The 10,586-nt window shown below is 36.2% G+C and overlaps 4 protein-coding genes across 5 annotated transcripts in view; 2 read left to right on the forward strand and 2 right to left on the reverse strand.

The window, feature by feature from the left end:
* LOC104699495 overlaps nucleotides 1–707 on the forward strand; it is a 957-nt gene extending 250 nt beyond the window's left edge. The window contains exon 2 of the mRNA XM_010414800.1: nucleotides 3–707. Coding sequence (XP_010413102.1) covers nucleotides 3–707 — 705 coding nt within the window. The remainder of the gene's footprint in view (nucleotides 1–2) is intronic.
* LOC104793726 lies at nucleotides 982–2,402 on the reverse strand. The gene is made up of 3 exons (XM_010520134.2): nucleotides 1,871–2,402; nucleotides 1,349–1,729; nucleotides 982–1,244 (listed from the first exon to the last, which is right to left on the reverse strand). Exons 1-3 carry the CDS (start codon nucleotides 2,319–2,321, stop codon nucleotides 1,054–1,056), a joined length of 1,023 nt encoding a protein of 340 aa, XP_010518436.1. The 5' UTR covers nucleotides 2,322–2,402; the 3' UTR covers nucleotides 982–1,053.
* Nucleotides 5,759–6,831, forward strand: LOC104793728 (probable cytochrome c oxidase subunit 5C-1). Its single transcript, XM_019226895.1, has 2 exons — nucleotides 5,759–5,839; nucleotides 6,393–6,831. The coding sequence occupies exon 2, from the start codon at nucleotides 6,423–6,425 to the stop codon at nucleotides 6,615–6,617; it is 195 nt and encodes a 64-aa protein (XP_019082440.1). The 5' UTR covers nucleotides 5,759–5,839; nucleotides 6,393–6,422; the 3' UTR covers nucleotides 6,618–6,831.
* The window catches only part of LOC104793727 (probable glutamyl endopeptidase, chloroplastic), a 5,129-nt gene continuing 1,272 nt past the window's right edge, over nucleotides 6,730–10,586 (reverse strand). Inside the window, exons 3-12 of one of the 2 annotated variants that reach the window (XM_010520136.2) lie at nucleotides 9,622–10,562; nucleotides 9,400–9,528; nucleotides 9,007–9,306; nucleotides 8,447–8,905; nucleotides 8,244–8,309; nucleotides 7,990–8,050; nucleotides 7,748–7,897; nucleotides 7,516–7,653; nucleotides 7,125–7,417; nucleotides 6,730–7,020 (exon numbers count right to left, since the gene is read on the reverse strand). In XM_010520136.2, the coding sequence (XP_010518438.1) occupies nucleotide 7,020; nucleotides 7,125–7,417; nucleotides 7,516–7,653; nucleotides 7,748–7,897; nucleotides 7,990–8,050; nucleotides 8,244–8,309; nucleotides 8,447–8,905; nucleotides 9,007–9,306; nucleotides 9,400–9,528; nucleotides 9,622–10,562 (2,538 nt within the window). In that variant the 3' untranslated portion in view covers nucleotides 6,730–7,019. The remainder of the gene's footprint in view (nucleotides 7,021–7,124; nucleotides 7,418–7,515; nucleotides 7,654–7,747; nucleotides 7,898–7,989; nucleotides 8,051–8,243; nucleotides 8,310–8,446; nucleotides 8,906–9,006; nucleotides 9,307–9,399; nucleotides 9,529–9,621; nucleotides 10,563–10,586) is intronic. The other variant, XM_010520135.2, reaches the window with a different exon arrangement.

The raw sequence follows: 10,586 nt of genomic DNA on the forward strand, positions 1-10,586 counted from the left end.
TTGGCGCGAATCCGGCGATCGTATACGTCGTCGTTTCATCAATAAGCGTTTACACTCTAGTTCTTGGCCTAACCACCAAGATCACAGCTGCAGACCCCAAACGTTCGATTGCTTTTTATCCACACGTCAGCATCGCGTGGGTGACACTCTTCCTTGTTCAAGTCTCCGTCGGTTTAGGACTCCAAACAACGATCTCCAACGGTTTAATCATCGGAAGCGAACGCAATTTCTTGAGCAGGCTTGTGTTTTTCTTTGGTCTTCACGAGGTGATGCTTCTGTGGTGCCGAGTGATCGTGAGACCTGTGGTGGATAACACGTTGTTAGGAGGGGAAGACGGTCAACGGAGAGAAGAGACGTTGGTGGAGAGGGTGGCTTTGGCCGTTAGCTGTGGGACGTTGTGGTGGTGGAAGCTTCGAGATGAAGTAGAGGCTTTGGTTGGTGTGGCAGAGGCTAAAAGAGCATTGTTGTTGTTGTTATTGCCCATCGATGGTAACGTTGACGTTAGTTTTGATGTGGGTACGTTGGATTTTGTGAACTGGTGGTTATATTATATGGTTGTGACGATTGGTATGGTTAGGATCGTTAAAGGGTCTTTGTTGTTTGGGATGGTTTTGCTTTTCGAACAAGGTAGAAGAAGAAATCCACGTGCAAGTCCTACGACTTCCAATGTTGTTGTTGTTGATGATGAAGGTGACAATAAAGTGTAAGTAACACATTGTTTTGTAAGTTTTATTATGCAAATTTTGTATTAAACGTACTATAGTCTATATATGCGTCAAAAGATCTCGACCAAAATTGAGGACTCCAACTAATCTATATACCAAATTCATAATTTTCTTGTAGTCATCTAATGCGTTTATATGAAACCGAAACGAGTTTCAAGTTCCAAAGGCTTCAACAAAATCGTTATTAGACGATAATGAATGATTATCTAATAGATGAAAAGAAATTGGATAATTAAAGAATCAGATTCTAGTAGAATCTTAAAGAGGTCATAACTCATAAGCAAGAATTCAAGAATAATTACCACAAAAAAAAACAGAGCATCTAAGACTAAAATACAGCTTCTACAAGTATGTGTCTCTTCTTAGAGCCAAACCCAACAATGTGGTTTAGATAAACTCTTCCTTCCTTCACAGTAGCGGAGGAGACTAACCGATGAACCATACCGCTGCTGAACCATCCTGTCACAGAAGCCGTCCGCCACCCGTCTGAACTCTCTACAAGTTTCGAAGACGGGCTACCTGAAAACACAACACACACAAAAATACTTGAATAAGTAATGTCTCTACATACATTGAAGTCATGGTAGACTTTAAAAACGTTTATAGTAGTAAAAAGATGGGACCTGCAACAACAATCTTGGAAGGAGACAAGAGCTCAAGGCCATCTCCGAACCTCAAAGAGCCACCAGAAACGTGAATGACAGTGACTTGACTCATGCTAACATCAGCATAATTGGTAACATCGATTTTGAACAAAGAACCGGAGAAAGTGTGGATAACGATAAGGAAGCCGTCAGGGTGATAAACAATGCCGTTAAGAGAGACAAAGTTGTTGAAGTAGTGGTACCAGGAGGAGGCAGGTGGAACGAAGAGAGGGCTTCTAATGATGGACACAAGCTTACCATTGAGATCAATTTGCCATATCTTACCTCCTTTAGCATCAGTGACATAAGCATTGCCTTGTGCATCAACAGCTACATCGTCTGCGTATGATATCTCTTTACCTACATTACAACATTGCTCCAATTTTAAAACAAAACTATCATTTATGCAACCAGATTGAATCTAATCTAATCTATTCATCGGACGGTTAAGAATCGTTGGCGGAGGAGAAACGCAAAGAGGGAGTGAGCTTAATTACTTACTGTGGTGGCTGCTAAGGACTGTGAGGAAGATACGACGCCACGTGGACAAATCGTAGGCAACTAAAGCGCTGAAACGATTTCCGAGCAAATCGGCGACAGCGAGGAGGAGACGGTTTCTGTGGCGGTCGATAACGAATCCGTTGGAAGAGTTGCCGGCGAGGTCAAGGTCTTTGACCAAAGTGAGTTCCTCGAGAACGTCTTCGGAATCAGAATTAGAAGGAACGACGAGCTCGCCTATTCCGCCGCCTCCGTCCATGTAGGAAACGAGGAACCTCCGACCAACGTCGTCCCATTTGGCGCACTCGCGGAGGAAGCCGGAGCTGTGGTAAGAGATGACGTGCGTCGAAGGAACGGCTCGCTCTAAGGAAACGAGGTAAGCTATGGGGACGGCGGAAATGAAGAGGAAGAAGAGAGCGACGGAGCGCTTGCCGCAGCAGCACGACGGCGACATATTTTTGAAAAATACGGGGTTAGGGAGAGAAATAAATTGGGTGCGGCGAGGACCACCTTAACCTTATTATGGGAAAAAGTGTGCGATATATATATATATATATATATATATATTTTTAATTATTATGAAAGTGTTGTAAAAGTTGTTGTGTCCTACTTGCTTTGTGTTTTCTTTACCTTTAATGCTAGAACTCTTTTTTGTTGCAAGTTTCGGTTGAAGCTTATAAATTCAACCAATTGGGTTAAAGCTGAAAAGATGGATCAGTTTGGTTTGGTGGGTGCCATTCACTTCACACTCTTTGTTTTAACTTCCGGAAAATATCACACACCGACACACGTTTTCTAATTTTTTTTTTTTTTTCCTTTCAATAACTTTAGTAAGAAGCATAAGCATAATCATAGTTTACAGAAAAACTCTTGACAAGAATGATATCTTATATAATATTGAAAATGTTTTTTTTAACTTTTGAGAAGGTTTTTTTCTAACTTTTTACTCATATTGCGACATTTGACATTTTTTTATATGATACCTGTCATCTTTTATTTTCATTTTATTTTTTAAAACCAAATTTCTATCATTTTTAATTCTAGATAATCACACTTCTCTTCTTAGTCTTATATAATTGACATATATTTTTAAAACCATTTTTATATCTTAAGTTTTTTTGTCAAACAGAATCAGATTATTTTATAATAAAATCTCATATTATATATATGATACAGAATGTAATATTATAACATTTACTAATAAATAACTGATATTTGATATATCTAATTTACACATTTTTCTTACATTTTATTTAATTTGTCTTTTCATTCTTTAAAGTGAAAAAAACACACACTATTTTATAATAAAAGAAACTATCATAATAAAAACCATATCTTGGATGAGAAATGAAATAATTTAAATACATGATTATAATTAAGCCTTTATGTAATTTTATAAACCTTAATTTTTACATGTTTTACAATCATATAATATTTTCTTTCATTAATCATATACATAAAAGTAAGGTTTTGGTCTCTCTTTATTGGTTGATTTTCATTTAATGCTTTCTAATATTTTTTTGTTTTTTTTTTGTGAAAGCATTAAACAATATTTAAGATCCAATTAACACAAAACATTTAACTCATACATTAAAGTAATATTTTAACTGAAAATTAAATAAATTATGCATTAATCATATTCCACCACTCAATTTTAATCAAACACAATAAATTATTATTATAACTCCATAATTCTAAATGTAACTTTCATCAATTCTTATCATGTAAATAAGCATTCTCTCATTATCTCATATTGACATTCTTTTACTTTCTCATTTTTACATTCTCTCATTCTCTTCCACTTCTGTCATTCTCTTCCACTTCTCTCATTCTCTTCCACAATACCTCAAATCATTTTCTGTTTTTTTTTTTTTTTCGAGTTCTTATTTTTGTTGTATGAGTTACAAAAAACAAATGAAATATCATTGTAAATTTTGAATGATAAATTTTAATTTTAGAGACTACATAAATTATATTTTACATTGTTCTTATTATTCTATATTTTAATTTAGAAAATATTATATATATTTAACATTGTTTTCAATTTTTATTTTATTTATATAAAAATAAAATATTCATTTATATTTCTTGCCTTTCTAATCTATTCATATTTATTTTTAAATTTCTATAGTTAAATTTAAATTCACATATGTTGGTTTTAACAAAAAAAAAATCAAGTTTATTTGAGAATTAGATGTTCATATTCTTTTTAAAGGATCAATGTGTAACATATTATACTTTTGAATCAAATTATGAACCCACCAACACTCACTTTTAAATTAAATGGGTTCAAATTTTAGGAGTTGGAAAGGTATAAAAGTTTGTTTGTAACTCCCATAATAATATCATAGTAGTGTTCTCAATAAATTTAATTTAATACATGTTAAAATTGTATTAGTATGCATTTAATTGCACTTTTGTAATTCTCAAATAGTTACCTTTGATATATCGATTTCTGTATTATCTATTAAAATAAAAACATATATCTCACTATAAACCTCATGGCCTCATATTTCAAATCTCACATAATTTTATAAATTCTACAATATCATTATTTTTCCTTGATTTAACCAATGATATCTTAACTTAATAAAAGTTTCAGTTTATTTGAATATGATAATGTAATATATGATATATAGTTTAATTAGTTTTTTCTATATGAAACATTATCATTTCATATAAATCAAAGTCCAAAGACAATTAAAGACTTTAAGATAATAACCTAATAAAATAGTTGCTGTTTTTTTTTAAACTATTAGTCTAATAATCTGTGGTTAGACTCACTTAGTTATATATGTATGAGACACTGCAAACCTACAGTTATTATTTTGATTTTTTCTAAATTGAAACATTTTAAATCTCTTTAAGCTATCACCATAAATAAATAAAAAAAATTATGCATAGCTAACACCACAAAATAAATTTTATGAAAATGTATATCACAATGATTTTGAATCATGACTACAACTACAAAAATATATGTTAAATATATTATCATCGAAAGAAATTTTGATTTCTTTACTTTATTTAAATTCAAACTACATAGTCTTTAAATTTTGATGTATACCGAAAAAACAAAATAATAATAACATGTTAATTTATATTATTTTTTCAAAATAGAATAGCGATTATGTAAGAACTCACGCATAGCATGAGCTGACACCTAGTATATTATACATTTGAAGACTAATAAGTGTTGTTTTAGCAAGTAAATCTGCGCAAATGTTCTGTTCTCGATGGTGAAAGGTAAACTGTATGGCATTAAACTTGTGGCACCAGCTCCGTATTGTCTCCAAATAATGCTGTAATCGTGGATATGATTCATGGGTATTGAGGATTCTATTCACCAATTCATTATCATCTTCGAATACGACCGAGCGATATCCCAACGTCCAGGTTGATTGAATAGTCTAGATTAGAGTTGTACATTCTACTTCCTCAATTGTAGCTCGACCTTGATATTTTTCCATTCCTCCAACAAGAAAAATACACGTTTTCTAATTTCTATATAGCGTAGACTGTAGTATTATCATAATTCCTTTTTTTTTTTACTCTTTTTAAATCTTCCTTGAAATTAATACATGTAAATATTAGAGAATTCATAGATTAGTAGTAGTAAATCAATACTTAGGATAAATATCGTAACTTATATTATTATAATAATAAAAAGGAAGAATTATTTGCTTTCTTTTATCATCTGCATTTAGGTGTTTTGAACTTTTGAATATATGATGCAAAAGATGACAAGTTGGGAAATGGAAAAAGAAAACTCTTATTTAAAAAAAAAAAAAAAAAAAGAAAAGAAAAAATTAATGGGCCGTGATCAGATGTTAGCCCAATTAATAAGCTGGATCAGGATCCTTCAAACTGAGTTTATCAATAAGTGTGTTTTCCTCCTCTCAGCACCTGAGAATCCTCCGCTTCATTCGTTCGTTACGGTCGTCGTTCGTCTACCTCCCACACTCCGACTTGGTAAATCCTTAAAATTAATTAATCTCTCTCCCTCTGTTACCTTTTTTTTTTTAATATTTTTGGTTTGTATTCTAGATTCGTCTTCTCATCGAATAATGATGAGTGATTTTCTGATTTCAAATTGATTCCTCTTCTTTATTGCGACGATCTAATAAGTGATCGGAATCCAGATTCCTTTTTAAAAAAGTTTATCATATTTAGTAGTTCCTGAGAATATATTTGATCGATTAGGCTGGAGGAGAATGCTAATTTTTTTCATTGACATTGAATCCAAGCTTTTCATCTCTCCCGATCAAACAAATCACCAACTGCCCCTTTGACAGTTGGTTTAATATGTATCATCTCTATACATGTAGCTCATATCTAATGCATAGGTTTATTATATGTCCATTGAGAAAAATAAACGGTTTTGATTAAAGAAAGAACCAAATTGTTAGTCTCATATGAATTGCTAGTTAAATTACATTTCTAACTTTTGTTTAGTGAAAGTTACATTACTACTGTGATTCATGCATGTTTTGAGCTTGGCTGTTATGCTGTAACGTTTTGGTAGGTTGAGAGAAAGAAAGAAAGAAAGAAGAGAATGGCAGGACACAAGGTTGCGCATGCGACATTGAAGGGTCCTAGTGTTGTCAAGGAGTTAATTATCGGTATGGCACTCGGTTTAGCTGCTGGTGGTCTCTGGAAGATGCACCATTGGAACGAACAGAGGAAAACCAGAGCTTTCTATGACTTGCTTGAGAGAGGTGAGATCAGTGTCATTGCTGCCCAAGAGTAGTAATACAGCCACGCTCCTTAACTGGTTCCTGATGATTTTGATTTCTGTTTTTTTGGATTTTTTTTGTTTGGGTTTCTTAAGAAATAAATCTGGGAAAAGTCAGTTATAAACAAATTCAAATGTGATGTTGACTCAGACGTAATCTCTTCTCTTGTTTTGTTTTGCTGTTTGAGATTATTACAAAAGGTGAATAATATTGTTGAAACTTATTAGATGGAAGTATTGCACTTGACAGAGAGTGTATACATGTATCAAAAACTTCTTTTTTCATATTATTATTTTGAATGACAATGTTCTCTGAAAAAAATAGTTTGTGTTGCTTCTGCCAATTTCTTTGTTGTTCTCTGCTTCTGCAAGTGCATCCGAATGCTGTATGTAGCCAAATAAAAGCACCTTTGGAACTCTGTAAAAATCATAACCAACAATTCGAAAAACCTGAATCAGCTTAATCGAATGTGAGAAAATCTTGCAGTTTGTTTTTCTTTCGGGATTGGTGAGACAGTTTACCAGAGAAGTGATCTCCTGAGCTTGTAGTGATCTTCGTGCTCACCAAACTCGGGATTACCACCACCTGTGCCTGCCGCTACTTTGTCTGCAGTATCCGAGCCTTCTTTCGACTGGTCAGGACTTGTATCCGCATCTGCTGTGTTTGGAACGCAGTATTTTTGAAGCCAACGGTCGGTTTCCCAGAGTACGTGCATAATGCTTTCCCGTGCTGAGTACCCGTGGCTCTCGTGAGGAAGAACAACAAGACGGCAAAGAGCACCGTGACCTTTTAGTGCATTGAAGAATCGGTCTGACTGTTACACAATGTATGAGAAAGGAAACTAGTTAGAGAGAGAAAATTGGTGTGGGTTGGAATCTAATATTTTCGGGTGATTTCTATTCAACTCATAACCTGCATTGTTAGAGTTCCTGGGTTATTGTCTTCTTCGCCATGAATGAGCAAGATTGGCTTCTTGATTTTATTAGCAGACATGAATGGGCTCATCTCTACATAGACATTAGTAGCTTCCCACAGAGTTCGGTCCTCGTTCTGAAAATTTACAGGCATAGTTAAAGGTTAACCACAGATAAGTCAATAATTATCCCAATGCAGACAATGAGACGAAGACAATTGGCCATGTCACCTGGAAACCAAAGGGCGTGAGTGTTCTGTTGTAAGCGCCAGATCGAGCTATTCCGCAGGAGAAAAGATGAGGAGCATGAGCAAGAAGATTTGCTGTCATAAACGCTCCATAGGAGTGTCCCCCAACAGCAATTTTGCTTGGATGAGCCACCTTGGAAAAAGAAGGACAAAACAGTAAGTTTCAAAACTGTTGTGGTTTTATAGAGTAGCGAGAAGATGGAATTAAGATCAAGCAATGCTTACTCCACGCCTGACGACTTCCTCTACAGCAGCCTCGGCACTTGCAACCAATTGCTCTACGTAGCTGAGAATGTTGTTTAGTAGTTCACATTAGAAACAGTCAATCTCAAGCACATCTCACATCTAAAACTTGAGTGGTTTGGTGTCACTGGTTCCCATTTAATTAGTTTTTATGTTGACAGCAAACCTTTACCATGAAAATGACACAGGTTGCCATGTTTTAGCTACCAGCTTTTTGAAAGTAGATATCACCGTACCTGTCATTAGCCTCTTCATCACCTTCACCAATTATAGGTATGGTAGGTCCAGATAATATAGCAAACCTGCACAGTGCATAAGAATCCAGATGGTATCAGGTAACACTCGATCATCAAGCTCGATGATATAGACTCCAGGACAATGAAACAACAAGAAACAGTATCATTGCTAACCAAGCATAGAATTGGAAAATGTTTGATACCTTCTAGCAAGCCAAAGAAGGGCCGAAGTTGAACCAATGCCTGCAAATTCATTTGGAGAGCCACGGACTTGACTAGCAGCATCTTTGCTCTTAAATTCACCAGGATAAGACCAAAACAGACAAGGAAGAGGACCGTCTTTTGATGGATCATAGCCTGGTGGTAGGTATAGTGTTGCAGTAAGTTGAACTCCGTCTTTTCGTTGGTACCTGATCATCTCTTTCTGTAATGACGCCAACTGCGGATACGGATGAGGAAAGTTTGTAATCTGTTGCACTTTCCTATCAGGCCAAAGTTGGAGAGAATATTGGGTGTTTTCAGTTTTAGACTCCTTTGATGTCAGGACTTTCAGCTCCTCCATTCTTAAGTCCCCTTCTTTCTGGTCAGACATCAAGGCAACAACTGTCTCGAAATACTTTTCCTTGTCACTCTCCCAGATTCGTTCTTTGTTGCCTGTATTTCTAGATAGATATTGTACAGAACATTCCCAGTTTATTACTGCATGAAGGCAATAAAAACACGAGAAGCAAGAAATAAGAAGTCATTGTCTGCTAGGGCTTACATGTCAAACAAGTCAAGGAAGGGTACATTTCCTTGTGGTGTAGCCCCACTTCCGTTCAGTAAGACATAAGTGCCTTCATCATTTTCCTTCTTTATCTTTGCTATTACATATGTTCCAGCAGCAGTTCTCCTCAGCATGGTTGAGCCAGGGTCTGAATACACATCTTCCGATGATCTATCAAACAAGATGCGTGGACTGACATCGCTAGATCCAGGAGAGATAACCCATGTCCTTGTCCGTCGTGTTTTATACCATGATTCATAAACCAGAGCTAATGTATCATCGCACCAGGAAATCCCTCTGTAGAATTGAAATCGGATACATGTTAGGACATAGAATGCTTTGATGAAGTTAGTCAGTTTATTGATAAGATGGCGTTAATAGTCAGTTTACCCATAACGAAGATCGAGCTTGTGTAACACTTCTGGTTCTTCTCCTGCCAGTGGTTCCGCAGACTGCATATAAACTATATCACGCGGTGAAACTTCCACTTTGGCATCACCTCCATCTTGTGTTTCTGCCCTACATATCTCAGAGAGTTGTAAAGTAGTCAATTTCAGATCCCATTTTGAAACGTGTTCTACATGTGAATCACTTTGAATCTTAAATATTTACCAGTAGAGGGTTGAAGGCTTGTCTGCTCGCCAGTTTATTGAACGCATTCCTTTCCGCACACTATTGGAGGCAATGGGGATATCTTCAGCTAGGGGCAAGTCACATAGCTGTCTTACAAATCTACCATCAGATGTCCAGACTTCCACCTTCTTTGGAAATCTACCACAAGGTACAATGAAGGAATATGGCCTATGAAGTGATGATACTAACAAGTACTTATGGTCTGTGGAAGGGTCTAACGATGTATACACTGCAGGTTCCCCTACTTCCTTCACTGTACCATCCAGAGAAGTCAATACCAGTTGTGATGTGGCATAGTAGTCGAATAAATCAGCGTCATACTCATCCTTAAGCAAATCTTGGAATGTTCTAACTTGGACAACATTCTTCTTCTCGTTTGACAGAGTTTTGGGACCAGATGGAACCAAAGGTTTCTTTGGTGGGTCACCACGAGAAGAAGGGATTGTGCTCACCAACAAAGTGGAATTATCAATCCAAACAAAACTCTCAAAAATCGCATTGAGATGAATATCTTGCGAATTAAACAATGGCCTAGCAACTCCAGTCTCAATGTCAGCTACCCATACAACTGGCTTACTACTGTTTCCGTGCTCATCGACCCGGATGCTGAAAGCCAGATGCTTACCGTCATTAGACCATGTGACAAAGTTAATCTTACCGCCATCTGGAATGCCAGTGATCTCTTTCTCTGGACTCAACGTACCATCAGGCAATAACTGATGGATTCCTAAACCAGTGTAGAATGACATTCTGCTTCTGGTGTTGCAGTATCCATCGATTCGAACACCTGCAAGCTTCTCCTCTGGTCTAGCTAGATCTGCCAGCGGGGGCAATGCTCTCCGCTTGAGAAACAATATCTTATCCCTTTGTGGTGAAAATGATAGTGCCGGGACTGGTGGGGCATCTACAATATCTCTGATCTCAGGCGGAGGAAGACGATACCC

Source organism: Camelina sativa, chromosome 6 (assembly GCF_000633955.1).
Source record: "Camelina sativa cultivar DH55 chromosome 6, Cs, whole genome shotgun sequence".
Lineage (NCBI taxonomy): Eukaryota > Viridiplantae > Streptophyta > Magnoliopsida > Brassicales > Brassicaceae > Camelina > Camelina sativa.

Excerpts from the sequence above, each read along its gene's own strand:
- LOC104793726 (XM_010520134.2), bottom strand. The coding sequence starts at position 2,321 with ATGTCGCCGTCGTGCTGCTGCGGCAAGCGCTCCGTCGCTCTCTTCTTC. Across the intron at positions 1,730-1,870 it reads AGTCCTTAGCAGCCACCACA|GTAAAGAGATATCATACGCA; the intron begins GTAAGTAATTAA and ends GTTGTAATGTAG. Across the intron at positions 1,245-1,348 it reads TTCCAAGATTGTTGTTGCAG|GTAGCCCGTCTTCGAAACTT; the intron begins GTCCCATCTTTT and ends TTGTGTTTTCAG.
- LOC104793728 (XM_019226895.1), top strand. The coding sequence starts at position 6,423 with ATGGCAGGACACAAGGTTGCGCATGCGACATTGAAGGGTCCTAGTGTT.